We start from the raw sequence: 21,235 nt of genomic DNA on the forward strand, positions 1-21,235 counted from the left end.
CAATGTACATGTTGTGGGAGGCATACGTGCCCCTTATTTGCTGTCCCTGTCAAAGGATAGCCAACTGTATTTCATTTTCAGCATCTTTATCACATTGTTGGGTTATTATATTAGCAATTCTGCACAAAGAAATTATGCAATCTTGTACACAAATAACCTTTAGATTGAGGGGCAGTCCCACGCGCACCCTTCAGCCTATAAGCATGCACAAGTACTGCACACACAGTAGCGGAGGCCCCGCCCGCAGACCCTCGGGCGTCTGCGCCGTGCCCGCCAGACAGTACCCCACAGTGTAAAGGGGCCCGCGGGCAGACTCTACAGACCTTTGGCTCCGCCGCCGCCGCCTGCGTCGTCGCTCTGGTTAAACTCGAAGAGGAAATCGAAGTCAAACTCCGGCTCTTCTCCCGGGGCACTCATGGTCCGAGGGTGACAGCGCCTGTCACTGGGGGGACTACCGGCAGATGCAGGGTGGCAAAGTGTGGGAGTGGAATAAAGCTGAGGCGGGCAACGCAGAAGTTTGTGGCGACGGCGCTGTGCTTCTGTGATGCAGGAAAGTTGCCCGGAGCTATGCCTGGCAGCGCTGCAGCTGCCCCCCCCCCCCTAGTCTCAGACTCTGCTGCCCTCCAATGGGATCTGTCACAGCGCCCCCTGCGTGGCTTCTGCTGCCCTCCCGTCGCCTTTGCTGCAGCTGCACTCCTGTAGCCTCCCTCCACCGCCGACCTCCTGTATGTAGCCCGCAAGGCTGTCCTCTTGCAGCATCTGCACTCCCGCGGCCTCTGCACTCCCGCTGCCCTGCTGCAGCCCAAAGCCTCTTCTGCAGTTGCCCTCGCTGCGGCTGCTGGCTTCTCAAGGGGACACTGTTATCCTACTGCCGCGTGCCTCCTCCAGACCCTGCTGCTTCTACCGCCCCCTGGCGTGCCTCGGACAGGACGGGGCAGGTGAACGCAGGCCACCCCTCGGGTGTTTCCCTGAGCCCCGGCTGCCGCTCCTCTGTGTGCCCGGCTGGTGGCTCTCACCTACCGCTTTATGTGCGCGCACTCCTCCCTCCCTCGCCCTTTTTTTGTTGTTGATGTTTCCGGGGCTGTGTATACACGGGCTCTCCCTCCCCCCGGGCTTCAGGGCCTCCTCCTCCTCCTGTCAGAGGGATGTAAGAGGCCCCCGGAGCGCACCCTCCCCAACTCCCTCCACTCTCGACGGGGGTGAAGCGAAAGCTGAAGCCCCGGGCTCCGGTCTTTTTCACGCTTCTGCTTCCCGCCTCGGGCTCCCACTGCATACTTTTTCATTGTATTTCTGCACAGCTGTGCACACGTGCATCGAGGAGGAAGTTCAGAAGAGCTGTACCAAGTCTTCGTCCGTATTTCCCTGGAGGGATGTCAGTGTCGCCATTGAAAGAAATATTACACTGCGTATTTTCGGGCACGGGTCCATTAGTTAACAGGTAACGATGGGGACAACTCTTTCACCAGCTCCCATCGAATTCTGTTTTTTTCTTTTACTGAAGGAGAGTAAAAAAAAGACAATGACCAAACACATTTTAATTGTAAAAATGGTATGTCGAATCAAAATAATGAGTTATGTTATGGGGGATTTATAAAGTGACCACCTGCCCGGCGCATGCCATTGTGGAGTTGAAATATTACCACATGGCTTTAAGATGGGCAGTGAATCCGCCTCCCAGCCCCCCCCCCCGCATTTTAATGTTATTACAGACAAATGTCCGAGTGAGCGCCTGAATATTGAATTTTACATTACTGGAGCAGCATTTGGGTGGGAGGATATGAAAGGCACGGTTCCTTTTGCACCCCATTTATTATGCAATCAAAAACCGAATAATTTGTATAAGAAAGCTAGGTAGCAACCGCGGGTGCCTGGCACAGCGTTATATGCCCGTGTGAAGATGCCGGGTGGCGTGTTGCCGCCCCCTATTTGTTGGGCACTGCCAGGCTCCAGCCGCCCCTCTGACAAGGCAGTGCTGAGGGAGTTACAGCAGCAGGCGGCCCACTGCGCGCACCGCCCCTCGACACCGACACGAAAACAATTCAGGGCAGGAGAGGGTTCAACGCGGGGCCTCAGGAGATGAGAGACACGGCCAAGCTGCCGCGAGACGTGTGTCCAAACACGGCGGAAAACACGAAAGAAAAGACACCGAAAGAGGAATTTTGGGGAATCTGAAAGTGTTGGGTCACCAAGCTGTTGAGAAAGGTGTAGGAGGTCCGTACGTACAGAAATGGGAAAATAAAGTCTTAGGCTTCTGCGCGCAGGGCTGCGTTTTACTTCATATCGTTTCCACACGAGGCGCTCCCGCCGGTTCTTTCACAGGAGAGCGGCTCTGGTGGCTCTTCACGTGTTATTGTTTTCATCCTGTTTGCTTCACTCGCGCCTCCCACTAGTGCCTGCGCTGACAACACAGCACGCGGCGCAACCCAGCGGCCCCGCAGCCGCCGACACCCTCCGCGCCGCATGCCTGCTCCTGAGGGCGGGCTCGGGGGCACGACTTCACACAAGGCGCCCATTCATTTTCGTTATATGGGGGAGGGGAGGGCGAGAGTTTTGGCTTCCGCTGGGTGCTTTGCGCAGGCTAGAATTGTGATAGCACAGTGCTGCCTATTGGAACAGTAGCATCACTTATCAAGGGGACGTCTATGTGTTATGTTACCGTATTTATATAACGCCTCCTGCCATATGTTACGAACTGGAAGCATGCAGAGTCGCAGACCCTTCTAAGGAACACAGGAAAGGTATGAGAATCAGAGTGCATGGAGTAGCGTTTATATATATATATATATATATATATGTTATAAAAGGGACTGTCCAGTCAAGGTTGTATGAACATATATACTTTATTATTACTACAACAGACAGTGCTAGCACACTGCAAACACAACCCACCCTGTAAAGCAACACAGAGGACAGACAGTTCCAAGAAGGAAAGGGAGGCACTCTGGATACTGACAAGAGGGTAGTCGGTGAAGCGAACAGTTTTTACTGTTCAAGGTTATTTGGTTTCAGCACCAAGGGAGCAAGGAGTCGTAAATGCCACTAGGGGTCTTCGGAGAAGGACCAGGGGGGCAGAACCACAATGTACCTGGTGCTTGAGATGAGGCGACAGAGTCGAGTCGGTTCCAGAGTGCTTTGCAGATCCTGTGACAGAGTTCAAGACGGAAGACAGCTGCGGGTATCAGGCGGCAGGCAGTTCGGCAAGCAAGGCTGGACAGACGGCTGCAGGCTGGCCTACACGGCTCAGGGCCAAGAATCGTCTCTAGGCTGGTTGGCAGATATGTAACGCTGGTCAAGGCGTCTCGGGCGGCTTTAGTGACTGCAGCGTGACAACTGTCAGTGGAGCAGCAGGTCACGCTTCGAGGGCTCGACTGCCTCAAAAATGTCCTTAAAAGATGGACACTGGTTGATGCTTGTTGTGGCACTCCTCCTAGCTTCTTCTCTGGGCATGTGTCGTCCTTTAAGGCGGAAGGCCCAAAGCTGAGGAGAATGTCCTTGTCCTTTGGTCAGAGACTCTCTGGCACTTCTCACCCAGGAAGCTTGCTGGCAGAACCTAGCAGGGCACGCCGTGTGCTGGCTGGGTGCCGGTTCTGGAGTTGCTCTGAGGACAGCATCTCCCTCTTTTCCCAAGGAGATGTTTAGGGGAGGGATCTTGAAATCCTGGCATTCCTTCACTGGCGGAAGCTGCAAGGCAGACTGTGACTTCAGCCAGGTTCCAAATGAGTCCTCCTTACTCCTTTCGAAGTTGCCGGATGATCTGCCAAAAGAGAGGCTCAACCCTCTTTTAAAGCCAAATGGACCCCAGTGATTGGTCAGGCTAAGGCTACCTTAATTAACCAATCCTGGGTCCCCACCAACAATCTTCTGTTATGTATAAGCTCATAACCAGAGTGCTTTACAACAGGAAAGCTAATGGGTGACAACATGTACTACTAAGGGTTCCATATGATATAATTGCAGCAAAAATTGGCGTGGTAACAAAATATCGCAGCAAAAATGATGCTGTTTTTGCGCTGCATTCCATGTAAAACATGGAGGGACACCCCCGCAAACCCCGGACCCATTATGCCATTAAAGGGGAGCGGGGGACATCCCTGCAACCCCGCTCCCCTTAAATGGTATAATGGGGCACACTTTTACCGGGTCAAACGGCAGCATTTTTGCCGCAATATTTTTTTACCGTGTCATTTTTGACACGATTATATTACCTGATACCCTACTAAGTCCCACCCTTCTTCCTGTCTGTTGTCGATCAAAGTGTATCTCTGGTTAATTGAGCTCTCTGTGGCTCCTGCTCAAAGCGCATGTCTCCCTTGAAGTTTGTGGTGAGAACAGACTTTCTGTCTCCATCAAAGCACATACTTCTTCCCTCAAAGGGGGCCCCCTTGCAGGGGTTGCCTAATGTAAACGGTTGTCCCAGTCATGACATTCACTGCCCTCCATACAGCAGGGTGGGAGCTAGCTTCAAGCTGATACAATGCTTATCATATAGGTGTTGGGGTTTCCTGCCCTTTGTTAGTTCTGTGACCGGGCCTCTCCGCAGGCCTGCGTCAATTAACTCTCATCAGTATGCGCTGCCACCACACAGAACGACAATAGGCAGGGGCGAATCCATGTAGCCGTTAATATTTAATTAGGCTGGCCTTGGCAGGAGGCAGGTGTTGCCTCCTCCTTCCTGAAATGCATTCATGTACTGCTGGCTGTCACATTCCAGCTAAATGTGACAGGAAGGACTGTGCCTGTAGGCTGTGTCACTGCAGAGTACACTTGACTATGTATTTGTTGTGCAGCGAGCATTGAATAATGTGTGTGGATTAGCACCACACATGTTCCAAGGTTAATCACATGTTCCAAGGTTAAACTCCCATCAATGAATTTCTTACAAAAAAATGTAAAAAAGACAGGTGAGCGCACACTCCCCGTGCAGATGGTCTAATTCCTCACACTCAGTGCAGATTCTGATCATGAGGCTTGCCATAAAATTGGTGAGTGTAGACAACTCTAGGTGGCGCTGCCACACTGTGCACTGCAGACTATTTTGGGCAGTTCTGCCATGTAGTGGAGCAGTGCAGACAACTGTCGGCATGGATGCCATACAATGGGGTAATGCAGACTCTTCTCAGCAGGGTTGCTAAACTGTGCAGTATTGCAGACTCTCAGCAGGGCTGCAATCCAGGCAGCACTGCAGAATATTCTCAGCAGGGCTTGCATGTCGGGCAACACAGACTCATCTGGATACGGCTACCATCCCGTAGACAAGTGCAGACTCTTTTGGACAGGTCTTCCATACCGTGGTGCAATGCAGACACTTTGTGATAGGGTGGCTGCCAAGCTTGACATACCTTGGGGCAGTTCAGGCTCTTCTCACCAGGACTGCCATACTATGTCCGTGCAGACTATTCTGACCAGTGCTGCCATACCATGGAGCAGTGCAGACCAGTGGTGGATAGTGATTTTTTTATTAGAGTGGTGTAAACATTTCCCACAACTATGTCTGAGCGATCTAGCATAGCAAGGGAGCCCAAAACGAACAAGGGGTTTTCGGGGGGGAGGAGGAGTCCCCTCCCCCCACCCACAAGAAATGTTTTAAAATAATGGGTTAAAATAGTGCATTATACGACACACTGAGAAAATACGGTAAAAAGCCAGGCAGTCAGAAATCAGTTCTGTAGGTTAACACATGAACAAATCCAATAGATGCAAGTCAGCAACAGGGTACAGGAGCATTTCCCACTGCATTTTCATGATGTCTTTCTCCACAATATATGCCAGTATAAAAACATTTTCATGCTGGCTATGTCCATATATTGCTATGCTGACTGCATCTACATATGCAATTTTTACCATACAAGAACATACTCATGTTTGCTTTGTGCATTTTGCCAGTAATTATACTAAAACAAAACATGTCCAAGCCAGCTCTAGCCAATATATGAAAGAAAAATAAGGGTGCCTGATTAACGTCTATGGCCCTCCAGGCAATGTAACACTATAAGGAGGGTGGGCCAACTAGACCAGAGATGACCTCTTACTATTATTTAAATCATAGTAGCATTTACCAGTGATATACCATTAATATCACAATTTCAACATAAATGTCAATTTATCACTTTATCATTTTGCAATGTGACCCTCTTTCTATGTTCAGGGGTTTAGAAAACTAGTGTCGACATGTTTCGGTTGAGTTCTCTGCAAGGGTAGAGGTCCCCTTGTCCATTCGTTTGTAATCAACCTTCTTCTCGTGTTTTTGTGAAGGTATGATGAATGCATGAGGAAGTTTGATGAATGAAGAAGGTATGGAGGGATGTGTTTGTGGCAAAAAAAAAAAACTTGTTGATGTAAATGCTATTTATTTTCTTTATGTAACTATTTATGTACAATAAATACAAATGCTACTATGATTTAAATAATAGTAAGAGGTCATTTCTGGTCTATTTGGCCCACCCTCCTTATATTCTAGCCAATATATGCCAGTGCCTGCACATAAGAACATACTCCTGTTGGCTTTGACATTAAAAATCCTGTGCCACAATAAGAAAACATGTCTTATGTTTGCTTTACCATATTTGCCCAGTAAAAATGACATGCCACAGTAAGAAATGGCCAGACCGGCTGCACCAAAAAGCCAGTTAAGCCACATAGTAAAACTTGTCATGCTTGTTTCATCATAGATGTCCAGTAAAAAACATCCTGGCACAGTAAGAAATGGCAAAATGGCAGTCTAGCCACGCAATAAAACGTATCATGATTGCTTTATAACAGACCATATTTGATAGAGCAAGCATCATGACAGATGCCTGGTAAAAATGTCTTGTCATATTAAAAAAAAAGTCTGGCGGCACAAAAATACCAGTCAAGTTATAATATTTATCATGCTTACTTTATCATGAATGTCTCTTAAATAAGGGCATGCCTGAGGCAGAAAACATAACCAGACCAACTGCAGCAATTCAGTCCAGTCTAGTCTCGTAACAGTCTGATTACGCTTTATGCCTCTGGCATGGCATTTTTTACTGGGCATCGTTGATAAAGCAAGCATGATATCATGTTTGCTTTAACACTGATGCCCAGTAAAAAATGTACCAGCCGCATCCCCAATACGAGGCTGCTCTTCAGCAAAAGGACTCTTGAGTCATTCCCAAATCAAAGGCCTGCTGACCAGCACAGTGAGCGATTTGAGGGCACCCCCTCCCCTGAACCCTCAAATAAGGGTCCCTGTCACCATAGTAGGAGGGCCTATCATTTCATGGGCAAGGGGGAGGAGGTGTATTTTTGACGCACATCTATCTGCATGCACTAACGCACCCACACAACATACACACTTTCATTCACGTGTGCACGCCAACATACACTCGTTCATTCATCAAATACGCAGCCACATGCACATTGTTTTTCTTACCTGCAGCCCCGTTCTAGAACCCGCTCCTCCAGATGGATCCTGTGATGGCTCTCTGGCCCAGTGTAACATGAACAGGAACTCGGGAGCTGGTTCCTGCACATGCGCGGGAGCCGGGGCACCCGCCGGAGTATGCCCCAGCAGCCGTGAGTGTGGAGGGGGACTTGCACACGCACCCACTTGCATATTCAGAGCTGCAGTACCCCAGCCTGCATCCCCAATGGGACATGCAAGGTTAGGGAAGCAAAATGCCACTGGTCTTGCATGGCCCATTGGACATGCACGGCTGGGGTACAAACAGTCAAAGGGTTTCTCCTTAACAATTCAAGCTAGCCCAGGAGTGCTCCCTCAGCTACTTATTGCAACAGAGGGGGCGCTAAGTGTTTTCACTTTGCTGGCTTGGTGGCTTGTCCACAATTGATGTGTCAACAATGCCTCACGCATTATGGATGAGCCACCCCTGGTGCAGGCACTTCTCAGTTGGGCTCAGTGAGGACTTGTCAGCAGGGCTGCCATTATGTAGGAGTGGGCAGACACTTATTGGTAGGTCTGCCAGACCGTGGTCAGTGCATACTTTTCTGGGCATGTTTTCCACACCTTGGAGCACTGCAGACATTACTCGGCAGGGCTGCCATGCTTTGGAGCAGTGAATACTCTTCTCGGCATGACAGCCATAGAGGGCAGTACACATACTTCTTGTCAGAGTGGATAATCCTTTAATAGGATGGTATGCATACTTGTAAAGGTTGACTCCGTACACCTGGGTACAATTGTTGTTTTCTAATGTGCTGCATTTAGTGATGTCATAGAGTAAAGTGCACAATTCTGCCACTCAAAAGAAAAGAAATCTATAGGATCCACAACTTCTGCCAAACAAAAAGCTATGTGAGCTCTTCTGAGATCTCTGTGCAATCTTCAGGTGGCAGATTTGAATCTAAGCATGGCTGTCTGAGCTCTTAATTCTTTGCTTAGAGGGTAGATTGAGCACCATGAAAATAGCACCAGTTACATAGAGCCTGATCACAACAAACATTGTCAGAGCCAATAGATCTTACGTCATAAATGTAGATTTTCACTGTCCTTTGGTGCAGCAGGGCTTTAGAAAAAGAACAACAAAGGTATCATGCATGATAAGAGTGAAAAATACTCAAATGGAACATGCAGCATGGAAACAAAGCATGCTACTAAAAGAATAATTCACAAATGTTTCTGTGAAGATGGGCGTGCGTTCGCCAGGGCTTTTTTTGAAATGTTGAATTCAATGAAATGATGCTAGACCAAACACATGAAAATGTGTGGGGCTAATCCACACACATTGTCCTATGCTCACACCATGTCAAAAGCATAGACATGTGTACTCCAGGCTGTACAACGCCTATGGGCACCGTCCGCCCCTGTCATGTTTAGTTGGAATGTGACTGCAGAGGAGTGCACAATATCATCTCCAGGAAATGGGAGGAGCAACCCTCCCCGCCATGGTCAGCCTGATTAACTGACATAGGCTCCATGGGTCCACCCTGCTGTTGTTAGGCCCTACAGATGGTGGCAGCAGTTATCCTACCAAAAGGGGGTACTTCAAACAGGCCCACGTGGGGCCTGGCTGCAGAGGATAGCAAAGGAGGCAGGAAACCCAAAAACCTTTCATATGCAACTGTGTCAACCTGAAGCCAGCTCCCGCCTCTCAATATCGGTGTAAGTGTACTATCATGTTTGGGTCTGTTTGCAGTAGGCCAACCCGCTAGGGTAACACCATTCATAAGGTATGAGAATGTGGTTTGCAGGAGCCAGAGCCTGTCTTGCCGTAGCTTCAAGGGAGACCTGCCACTTTAACAGGAACCACACAGGGAGAACCATTTACCAGATGCTCTTTGAACAGAAAAGACAGAAAGAGGGGTGGGACTTAGTAGCACAGGGGAGTGAGCCCACAGCTCTTTCTGTTGATAGAAGGGTTGTGTCATATTAGTTCTGGGGCACACCTTGTTGCTGTTTTAACCCCTTTATCTTTCCTGTTTCAAATCAATCTGGTTATGACCTCACACATACAGGAGATTGTTGGTAGGAACCCCAGGATTGGTTCATTAAGGTAGGCCTAGCCTACACCAATCACTGTGGCCCACTTGGCTTGAAAAGAGGGCCGAGCCCATCTTTTTGGAGATCATCTCAAGACTTCACAAGAAGCAGCAAGAACAACTCATCCTTGGACCCTAGCTGAAGGTACAGTCTGCCTTAGAGTTTCCGCCAGTGAAGGAAGGACAAGACATCCAAAGAGGGATGCTAGATCCCTCTCCTTAACATATCCAAGGGAACAGAAGGTGAAAGGAACTCAGAGGACCCTCCAGCTACTCCAGAACTGGTACCCAGCCAACACACTGTGCCCTGCTAGGCTCTGCAGCAAGATTCCTGGATAGGGAGTGCCAGAAGGGCTCTGAACCGAAAGCAAGAATAAGGTAGCTACCTGCAACACACTCCCGAGCTTTGGCCCATCCACCTTAAAGGACATCCGAGCCAGTCGAGTTCTTCGATCCGCAACCGTCTGTAATGCTGACCGCTGTCAAGCCGCAGTCGCTTAAAGAAACCCGAGATGTCACGACTACTGTTTCTGAACTGCCGAACAGCACTGAGACAACGATTCCTTACCATGAGTCACTGTGTGGGCCAGCCTGCAGCCGTTCGCCAAGCTTTGCTCTCCGAACCGGCTTGCCGCCTGATACCCGCAGATGACTCCCATCTCGAACTCTATCACAGAAGCCTGCAAAGTGCCCTGAAGCTGACTCGACTCTGTTGAGCAGCAAGAACACCTACGGCAAATGGTACACTGTGGTTCGGTCCCCCTGGTCCTTCCAAGAAGGCCCCTAGAAACATTCTAAGATCCTTCCACCCTTCTGCTGAAGCCAAGAAACTTTTAAAAACTATTGTGGTTATTTTAACCATACCAACTACCCTACTGTCAGTAGGCGATAAAAGCACTTCAAGAAAAAGACCTTCTACTCGTTCCGGGCCATCAAGAAACAAACAACATATGATATGATAATTAAATCCACCAGTAACACCTTTTGAGAACGCCATCTCCCCCATCCTACTTAATGGGAGTCAGGCCTGGGGGTCCAACACTTAAAAAAGCATAAACGGAATGGGACCTACAGACATTCTACACCCTCCATTCTGCAAACAGGTGCTCTGTGGGGATAGAAACTGCCCAAATCATGGGTGCAGAGGGGAACTAAGGGGATCCCTGATGCTCGACAACCAACAGTGCATTTTAAAATGATGGTGCCAAATAAAGAGCAGTAACCCAAATCCCATGCACGGGCAGGCGGAAAAGTGCAAGCCCCTACACAAGTTTTAGAGCAATCGAATGCATAACTACAGCCTCGCTGCAACAGTGCCCGGTAGAGCCCCAGGTCAGGAAGTCACATTCAGGAGGATAAAGGGGCTGGTGACTCTGAACAGGGCCTAAAGAACCAACAACACACAGGGCCCGATTTGTGGAATTTTCTGCACGGTTCAAAGTCACTTTGCACTGCTGAAAAGTGACTTTGCACTGAATCAGGGTTTGTGTCGACAGTAAAGTCACTTTTCATCAGTGCAAAGTCATTTTGAACCGTGCACAAAATTCCAAGGATCGGCCCCATAGTGTATAAGAAACGCGAGCTATGGCAGCACAACAAGCTAGAATGCCACAGATTACGAGGGGAAAACTTTTAACTCAGAGGGCCCGATTCAAGGACATTTTTCCAGGGTTCAAAGAGATTTTGATCTGCTGAAAAGGTGACTTTGCACTGCCGACAAACCACAATTTATGTACTTGTGCAGTCTATTTTTGCAGGGCAAAATTCATTTTGTATGGCAAAAATGACTAAACTGACTTTGCAGTGCAAAAATATACTTTGCACAGTTCCATGAATCAGGGTTTGTGTCGGCATTGCAAAGTCACTTTGAACCGTGCAAAAAATTCCATGAATCTGGGCCAGGGAGTACTCTGCTAAAACAATGAAATACAGGCAAACACTCACCAAATACAGAGTAAGTGACGAGAAACTGCACAGGCAAACAGACAAGTCACCAGATACAGAGTAAGTGACCAGAAACTGCAAATTGAGAAGGTCCAACATCAGTGGAGTCGTCAGGAATCAAATTTAGGGTGGGGGAGGGCAAAGAGAAAAGTAGGTGGGCCACAGACAAAAGTAAGGGGGCTGCATGGTGTCTCAAGCACTCCTGCAGAGAAGCTTTTGTGCACAACAACTACCAAACCCCACTGCACCTCCCCTCTCATCAGAATGTAGGCACAAAACCATTAATTCACTAATGACCCATCATTCACAGTTTTGTGCACTACATTCTGATTGGAGAGGCGGGGCTGGACGGCAGAGAGAACTTAACAGCTCTTCATTGTTGATTGTGGCCCTGTGTGTGTGCCGTGTGGGCGAATACAGCACTGCAGACAGTGCAAAGTGAGAAGCCCAGCTGACGTAGGCGGGGACCAAGGGGGCCCAGGATTTCAGATGAGAGTCCCAGGCCCCTCTGCCCTCCCCCCTAGCGACGCCACTGGCCAGTATAGCTCAAAGAAGAATCTTACAGAGGACAGAATCTGTCCTAGGAGAAGTAGGTATGGCAGAGACTTTCTCCTGCACTGCTCTGCCTACCCAGAAATTCATGACATTTATTTCACCACATGATGTGAGAACAGGAAAGTCTTTGCATATGAACAACACTGCATCACCCTTGGGCAGCCACCAGAATTAGCAGCATGAAGTGCAAAACATGTCTTTGCATTCGACTAAAGTAGACAACGCGCCTACAGCAATGAAGCCGCAGACCCATATGATCACTACTGGAGAGAATGTAAACATTGTGTGCATCCCGTGTCTTTACTTTGGCAATATTTGTCATGCTAAGTACCTCATATTCTAAATAGGAGGCGTGGAACCAGCACAAAGCACACTTCCGCTTTTGGTGCCCCGTCCAGCACTGCCGGTGTGAGCACGCACGCGCTGCAAGGCAGGCCGCGTGCAGCACGGGAAGTGGGGGGGGGGGCAGTTTGTGCTTGGCTTTTACAGGCAAGCACACGGGGAGCTGCGGGCCTTGGAAGACTTGAGCGAGCCAGAGCTTAGCCTCTGGGGTGCTGTGCCCCCAGGAGAGCAGAGCGTGCAGCCGCACGGTGGTGGTATAGCTTTGGCAGCTGGCCTTCAAAGTGCCCAGGGTCAAAGGGAATAGTGCAGCAAGGGACTTCGTTTGAAGTTTGCTTTGAGGACACTGGACGGGGAGTGGGGTGCACACTGCTCATTCCGACCGTCATGAAAAATCCACTTTGCTACTAGGACCTATTTATACACCCAAACGGCAGTAAACGAAATGAAACAGAGGCATGTACATTATAGGGCGTCATTTTACAAGGGGTGGAGTGCAAATGTAAGGTGGAAAAGCAAGGAGTCCACTATGTATGTCTTACCTTTACACTCCATTGGGTTTAAAACCTTTGCAGGAGGACTAGGGGGGCATGAAATGGATTTAGCATTCCTGGCTTGCCCCCCCCCCCTCCTTCAAGCGCCTACTGCTAGTCCACCTGCTTGAGATTAGCAAGCAGACATTATACGCATGTATTCTTATGGATCCCACCTGTGTTTAGCACCTGCAAAAAGCAGGCGGATTCCACAGGAATCCACTCAAAATACCATCTGCAAAGCAGAATGCACAGGCGGCGTTTATATTTTTTGCAATACAGGGAGAGCAGGCGACGTCACCTCTTTTTATTCTTTCCTTTTTCCAGCACCATTTTGTACATTTAGAAAATGTTCTGCAGGGAACCCAACAGCACTTAGGTGTTAACGTTGCTGCTACCAGGCGTGTAAACGCCAGTTTTAACAAAAAGCCCACATTGGAGCTTGACAGAATCTCACTCACTACCAATTTGATTTACTTTCTAAGTTTGGTGAAGGGCTCACGTGTTAAAAGGGGGTGCTTATGCGCTATACAAATGTAAAAAATAAATAAATAAATGAAATAATTGCAACAAATAATATATTTGAGTATTGGGAAGCAAAAGGGGCCAACGTGCTTAAATGTGGGTTAGCACGGCCCCAGAACCAACTGCTACGAAAACAGTTGTGCCCACCTTTAAATGTAGGCTGTAGATATGTGCCACCATCTCCCATTTGAGGGCGCCCATTCCTCGCGCCCCCAGCACTGTCTTTCATCTTCGATTTCCTGCACACAGATGCATATAGTCTGCATGGAAATCCTCCCTTAAATGTTCCTTCACAATACTGTAACTGTTGTTCTCCGTGCGTTTGAATCCTGTCTAGTCAGTGCTGTCCCCCGTTACTGTCCCATGGTCCACTCCCCTACATGCGGGCACTGGCTCTGCTGTTGCTAGGCGTGTGATCGTGTAAAGCACCTTTGCCGTGCCCTTAGTGCCGGAGCCGGCTCCCAAACTGGGGAAGGTAGAAGGCCGCATTCTGCCGCGTGTACGCAGGGTGATTGGCTGTAAATGGTCCTTTTCACGCAGCCGTAGTAAACATATCGTGGCAGAGGAGAGAAGCCTGCCCTTATCATTGCACCCCAATGAAGAAGCCAACCAGCGCTGCTCAGCTTTAAGATGACCCCCAAGTCCCGTCCCAGTTATTAGCATTTCTAACATCCACCGAACTGGGTTGAGAGATGGATCTAATGGGCCTAAAAAGACCTTTACCCCCTAGTGTCAGCACAATATGTTAATGCGCCTACTGCAGCTAGTTATGTGGGTCCTGTAGGCAACACACCCAGTTCCTGGTGCAATTATGAAACAGGTGTTCCTGTTATGCTGGCACCTGGGGTCCCCTCGCGAAACTGTCCTATTTGATTCCAAACACAAGTAACTTAACAACACTGACGTTTCCCGCCACATTTTTTTCGGGACAGTTGAGAGCGGCGAGACATCTTGCATGCTGAGGGTTACTGAGACCAGAGAGCATGACGGATAACAGGCACGCGGGCACTGGGCAGCGTACGGGGTGTGTGGGGGGGGGGCTCGGGGGGAGAGGGGTGATGTGGTTTGTGGGGGGGGTGGAGTTGTGTCACTCCCGAACCACTATTTTAAACTGTCTTCTATGTCCCCCAAAATGTTGAGGATGGCTCCAAAATAACCCCTTTCAAAGGCGCTCAATCTATCCAATTCAGACGGTGAAAGGCCGAGTCTTTGAGTGTAGGTGGCGAGCAGAACTCACATCGCTTAAGTTCTCTTGCTGGCAGGTTTTCCACACACAATATTAAAATACACTGAATAGCTTTGCCCCCCAGCCTGAAAAGCTAGCTCAGTGGGTTAATGCATTCGCGGCGTGTAATATGCAGTTCGGAGGTTATGAATTCAGCACTAAACCTGCATCTGGGCCACTCTCAGCAACCTCGGTCCAGGGCCCAGCCACTCTCCACTTGCACTGCCTCCCTGGCTCCCCCTGCACTGTGGGACTGTCACTGTATCCCTACAGCCCCCTTCCCAGCACTTGCTCTGCACTTACCTCGCACTTGCCACCAGCTGGCCCTTTTTATTTATTATTATTATTTATTATTTATTATTTTTTACGCTACTTACCTTGTACTGCACTTTCCCCCCCACCTCCTCCCCCTGCACTTCCTCCTTTTCCCCTTACCTCCGCACTTGCGCGATCTGAATGACACCTGGCCTAGTAGGATCGTTTGTCTGTCTTCCCCTTGTTTCCCTCCCTCCCTGCCTCGTCGCGCCTTGAAACACTTGTGTATAGGCGCGTTACAAATACCATATCATATCATGAATCCGGTTAAGGCTGACCCGGCTTTACATAGTCACAAGGAGGTCCTTAATAGCAACACCGGCTACTAGAACCTATGATCAACTCGGTGTGTTAAGTGGACTATCCATAAGCACTCATTAATAACCCACAGGTGAGGTAGGTATCATTCTACACCAGGGTTCTGCCACTATTGGTTCTTCAGATTTTTTGTGAATACAACTCCCATCAGCCTTAATCAACATAGTCAATGGAGAAGGACCATAGGAGTTGTAGTACAAAACATCTGGAGAGCGGAGCTTGCAGGGCACTGAAGAGCATAGCTCTACCCTCTGAAACAGCAGCCGCTACCAGCATTGCTGACGACCCTTTTCTGACGCCGCCACCGTTCCTAGAATGTCGTGGCTGCTTTGTGTATTTCTGCATCCCAACGATGAGAAAAGGTACTGGAAGGGAATGGAAGGAGCCACGTTAGAATTTGATCAGAGGGTATATTAAGAATAAATAAATAATAGAAAAACACTAAATTAAATTACAAAGTCGCACTGTAGAAAGCCAGAAGTAGCTAGACTGGCCTTTTATATATCCGAGGTTTACAAAGTAGTACAATTTAGCCGGGTAATAGCACCTATTCTAGCCTAGGGCTTACAGAGGTGTCTGAAACCTCTGGGTCTCCAGATGTTTTGGACTACCACTCCCATCAGCCAGGAGCCAGCATTGTCAATGGTGAGGGATTAATGGGGGTTTAGTCCAAGACATGAGGAGAGCTGCAGTTTGCAGACGCCTAATGTAGAGACGGTTACGCGTGTGGATCCCAAAATGTACAAGGGAGGCAGCCTTCCCCCGAGCAGCATTGCATCCTCTCCCAGGGAGCACCACGATGCCGGGGGTTGCTGAAGAGAACTTTGCAGGTTCTTGCTAAGTAAACAAACAAAACCCCGCCCCTAGTAGGTCACCCAGACTAAATACGGGCAGCAAAAGCTCTGGTTCTAGTAAAATAGCTCAGTGGGTCAGTGCATCAGTGACGAAAGTGCTAGCCAAAGGTTTGAATTCCTTCCAAGGTCGATAAAACCCGTATCATTATGTGTGCAATAGTAACAAGTGTTATTACACTAAAGAGCAGTGCCGCGTTAAGAAGTCCCTATCAGGATGTTGCACTGTGCATTAGACATGTGACCTGTGAAAATGGCACATATCACCCAACATTAAATCATAAGAACACCCCAAAGTGACTTTGCACTGCAAAAATACCCTTTGCACCGCTCTGTAAATCAGGGTGTTTGTTGGCAGCGCAACGTCACTTTACACCAGGTCTGCACTGCGCTAAAAATGACATGAATCAGGCCTGATACGTTTACAGACTTGGGGGTCTGGGTTATACTCCACCGCTGCACTCACATGGGCACATACTCCTTATTTCCCTAATTCTGCATCACAACTCGAATCTTCCTTAAATTTGAGGTAACCATGACCCACAAAAGAACCTATCCAGAAGAGAGACCAATCCGAGCCACTAAAAAGTTATGTGTACCAACCCTGTCTCACTCCTGATGTAGTCTTCTCCTTCTTGGAGTAGGGCAGTAGTAAGGTAGAGGAGGTACCATGGCAATGTCTTTGTTAACTGCACAGCTTCGACCCAGGAGAAAGTCACAAAGGTCAAAGCTACTGTATCTCCTTTGTGAATGCATAGTCCATTTCCAAGGGTAAGCCAAGAGTCATGTGACCCTTGTTTCCTTTAGTAGCCCAAGACTCACAATGCTGTGACCTTCTTACTGTAGTTGTAAACATTGATACTTTGGTAATGATTTATAGCCAGTGCTCTAAATGGGCAGGTACTTGCCAGTCCTGAGTACCACCACTTCTTTAAATTGAGAGACACAGTACCGGCACTTCTAGACAGGAAGCCAGTGCATTCAATGCAAGGGTACCGACCCCTCGCAACAGTAAGCAGGTACTCTGGGATAGTGAGTACCTGCGCTTCTGTTTTTCGATTTCAAGCACTGCTTCAACAGGATGGATTTAGGCCTACCGGGCAATCCTGCAGGGGAGGACTGGGAGCCAAAAGAAGCCCTGCGCATGTTTTTCAAACTGGCCCTATATTACACATTTTCAGCAAGTCCAACCATTTTCCTATGAGAAAATGTGGAAATGGAATAGGTTACTGCACAAAAAAGGCCTAGGTTGCAGAGGCCTAAAGGGAATCTCCAGAGTTCTCTAGAGGCCAGTCCACTACTGGTCTCCTGATGGACACGCCGTGGTCCGCCGCACGGGCATGTGACACCTTCTTGCTTACATTACATATATTACTGGCTGCGGGCAGCCCTACCGTGACACATCTCAGAATAGGAAAGGCAACATTGTGTCATCTCCTGAAACCGTCTGCAAAATGTCAACCTAGCCATCGCAGTCCCCAACGCCTTGAGTCACTGCTGCGACAATTCCAACACTAACCATGCCATCTCAGCCCTGCACTCAGCCGGGGCTTGGGTAAGTGTGAACTCAAGCTGTGCAGTGACTGCATCCCCGCCTCAGCTGCACAGCCCCCAACTGTTATGGGACAACATACATGGCAACATGCTCAAAGTCATTCGGGAGATGCTCATCTGGTCCTGATTTGATTTGTACCGAGTAAAGCATAACTACAAGCCCAGAATGCAAAGAAAAAGACAAAGTGCCAGGGTCTGTGGGAGAGTACATGTACAGCCCATCTACAAATCAATGTTATCGAGTCTTAAATCCAATATGTGCAACTGAACCCCCAAAATGACTACAACCCCCCAAAATTCATGCGTTTACTATGTGAAAGCCCACAAAAAACGGGTGCCCTTTCCTTTCACCAAAATAAACTTATAGAACATTTCACTCCCCTTAAAAAAAGCTGAAATTCTTACCCACCAAAACGAAAATCAATCAGTTTACGGGAAAGGGGGATATTTAAATAATAGATTGCACTGTGGGGAGGCGTCCTCTTTCAACCCATTGCTTTAACTAATGAAATGTATTATAGGTGAGTTAGAAGTGTTGCGTGCACCAGGGCCGCCCGGGCCATTGCAGCCACTAGCTAGAGAGAGCAACTCACACCAACCACATATTCCCAGAAGCTGGGCCTGCCTGCGAGTCTCTGCTGGGGGTGGCGGGCTGCGCCAGCGATAGCGCCACGCACCTGGAGGGGCTGCCCAAGTTGCAGAGCCGCTGCAAACTTCACAGATTACTAAAAAACGAATCACTACTTCTAAGAAGTTTCGGGGGGTGCAGCCTTATCCGCTCCTCGGGCTGCAGGACGCTAAGAAACTGTCAAGCGTTCTTTGTTCTGGGCTTCCAGTGCTGTATAAACATTGAGCGGCCTGGCAGATGTGTGTGTAGTGCGTGCGTCGGTGAAAGTTTATATAAATAACACGGGGAGGGGGGGGGGAGCCGCTGCCGGTGACCCGGGCTTCCGCAAGCCGTGCCATACTGTTAGTTCCTCACATACAGTCTGACCCCCCCTACTCAAACCTATAAGGTTTGCCGGAAAAATGGCAGTCGCGGATATGGCCCCTGGTGGCAAAGGCAGTGGGCCTGATTTTTTTTTTTAAAAAAGCGTTTTAGAGTGGAATTCCCATTGAAAAACGCTTGGTAAGTCAGGCCCAATGTGGTTACAGGGAATTTCGATGGAAAGTTCAAAGAGGAGCAGGTTCGGAAATGTGCCAGGGAGTGGGACCAATGTGTGAGGGCGGCGTCCAAAAGCATACACTGCATGGATGAACGGCTTACACAAACAACTCGGGTGCAGACGCAGACACTACACTCACACCTTTGCATACACAAACACGAAATCTCACCTGCACAAACCCACACGCGCGTTCACATAAAACAGGCAACACACAAAGACACAGCAACGCACATGCACGCACCTATACACAAACACATAAATACACAAACACATGTAATGCTCACAGCCACATAAATACACACTCTACTAACACATTCATATACCCATATATATAAACAAACGGATATACACGTGGTGACATTTCAATGGCGTCTTGGTGTTTCTCACACTACACAACCTTCGCGCGCACAAACAGTATCATATACACAACAATGCATTTTTGCTCGCATACATATACCCTGGTCCAAAGAAACACACTTTCTTTAATGAAATCACGAGCACACGCGCATTCCTGCAAATGATTGCAGAATGGCACACGCAGGCATGGAAAAGCATAGCCACACACACGCACATGCATGCACACGCGCGCTGTTGTAGCGCAGATCCTATGCTCCCCATCCAGATGCGGCGTGCTGGCCGGCTCCGCAGTGAGCAGAGGCAGTGAGAGGAGACACCTGTTGGCAAGTCCTAGGGAGGGGTCTGGGGGAACCCCGTGGGAGGAGGGGGCTCGGGAGCAGGCTGCCAGCTAGGCACTCCTTCTGGAAGGGGGGGGGGGGGTGGTTGGCGACATCTGGAGGACTGGCACAAGGGGGGCAGCGACTGAGGTGCGGGTAAAGCGGCGCGCTGTGGGCGGGTAGACGCTGCGGGCGGGGGGCACGGGCACCGTACCTTCCTCTGCCGATTTCATGCTTCCCAGGCGGGGGTAGAGGGCGGCGTGCAGCTCCAGGGTTACCGCGGGCTCCAGCGGGTGGCTAGCGTGCAGGCCTGGAGCGGCGAGTGGCATCCACAACTCGGCCAGATCACAGTTGCCCGCCGAGATTTCCACAAGCTCTCCCGCGAGTTCAGGCGCGGCGCAGGCAGCCCAGGAACCGAGGAAGGCAGCCCCGGTGCACTGCGGGCATTAGCAGGGCGTCCTGTGCGCGCTGGCAGCGTGGCTCCTCTTCACGGGCGGCGCTGACAAGGTGACTTCTATGCCAGGGTGAGTCCTCTCACCTCTGGCTGCAGCGCCGCAGGCAGGTCCCGTCTTAAGTGGTACGCTGGGGGCACAATGAGTCTGTGTTCTTCCTTCAGGGGCAGCGTGGGCAAGGCGGCTGCTTTCCTCTGGCAGCAGGGGCAGGGAGGTTGCCCCCGTGGCAGTGCGGGAATCTGGAAGTTCAGTGAGTCCTTTTTCCTCTGACAGGACGAGCTCCTGTCCTCTGGCACTGGCTGTGGGAGTGCACGGTGCCGTCCCTTGCCCACTCTACATGCAGACTGAGCTCTCGCGCCAGGGCAGTTTGTCCTCAGGGGCTGGGTCTGCTCTTCCCCACCTCAGCGCTACTTTGAAGCTTTATTATTTTTCCCTGTGACTTTTTTTCTTTTTTTTTAAATGGCTGTAGTCTCCAAGTCTCCCTCTGACGCAAAGCCGGGGCTGCCTGCTCCTGCTGCCCTTTTTAAAGCTGGAAAACACCTCCCCGCCTCCTCCTCCCCTGCCCCTTCCTTTCCTCCCTCCCCGGCTCCTTCCCGCCCTCCTCCCCTGCCCGGGGACGTCACGGGAGCCAGAGAGAGCCTCCTCCAGGAGCCGGCAAAGGCGGGAGGGGCCGGGCGCACAATCACGGCCCCCGGATAACACACGGGCCATTCGGCAAGCTCGCCAAATCGCCCTTGGCGGAGCAGCCAGCCAGGCTCATTAAACTAGGGCTAGGTGCACGGGGAACCAAGGCAGACAGCGGCAAAGTGCATTGGCACGAAAAGCAAGTAGAACAAAAAAAAAAAAAACTCCACAACTGCTCTGGAAGAAGTTCAAGCGGATGAGAAATGGTCCGCGACTTGACTAAAATCGGCGAGATTTCATGTCTACTCGGCAGCTACTTTTCACAGTTCTTAAAATGTCTGCCTTATAAACATGAATGAAACAAATGCCCTCTTCTGCTGCTTCTCCGTCCCTAGCCCGCTCTCTCTGTTTCTCATCACTCTCATTTTCTCTCTCCCTGCCCATTTCATCCCACCTTTTTACCTAAACTTCATATTTCTTCTCCTGCTCCATCTCATTTATTACCCGGTTTCCCTTTTCCATCTTTCCTCACCCCCTCCTCTCTGCCTTGCTCTTTCTCTCCCTCCTTTCCTTCCCATTATTTTTATTTTATATTTTACTGACATTCGTAATGCTCCCACTGTTATGTTTATGGAGGCCTCGCGAACGGGGACGCGAAGCGAGGAACTGTCACCTCTTTCGTTCTCAATATCAAAACT

The 21,235-nt window shown here is 49.5% G+C and overlaps 1 protein-coding gene across 5 annotated transcripts in view; it reads right to left on the reverse strand.

Annotated features, from left to right (window-relative positions):
- The window catches only part of NFATC1 (nuclear factor of activated T cells 1), a 497,899-nt gene extending 477,455 nt beyond the window's left edge, over positions 1–20,444 (reverse strand). For 2 of the 5 annotated variants that reach the window (XM_069620653.1, XM_069620654.1), the window contains exon 1: positions 19,676–20,441. In XM_069620653.1, the coding sequence (XP_069476754.1) occupies positions 19,676–19,790 (115 nt within the window). In that variant the 5' untranslated portion in view covers positions 19,791–20,441. Of the gene's footprint in view, positions 1–323; positions 1,038–19,675 lie in introns of those variants that run through there. The other 3 variants (XM_069620652.1, XM_069620650.1, XM_069620651.1) reach the window with 3 other exon arrangements.
- Between the last annotated feature and the right edge of the window lie 791 nt (positions 20,445–21,235).

The sequence above is a fragment of the Ambystoma mexicanum genome, chromosome 5q (genome assembly GCF_040938575.1).
Source record: "Ambystoma mexicanum isolate Mex_15411 chromosome 5q, UKY_AmexF1_1, whole genome shotgun sequence".
Lineage (NCBI taxonomy): Eukaryota > Metazoa > Chordata > Amphibia > Caudata > Ambystomatidae > Ambystoma > Ambystoma mexicanum.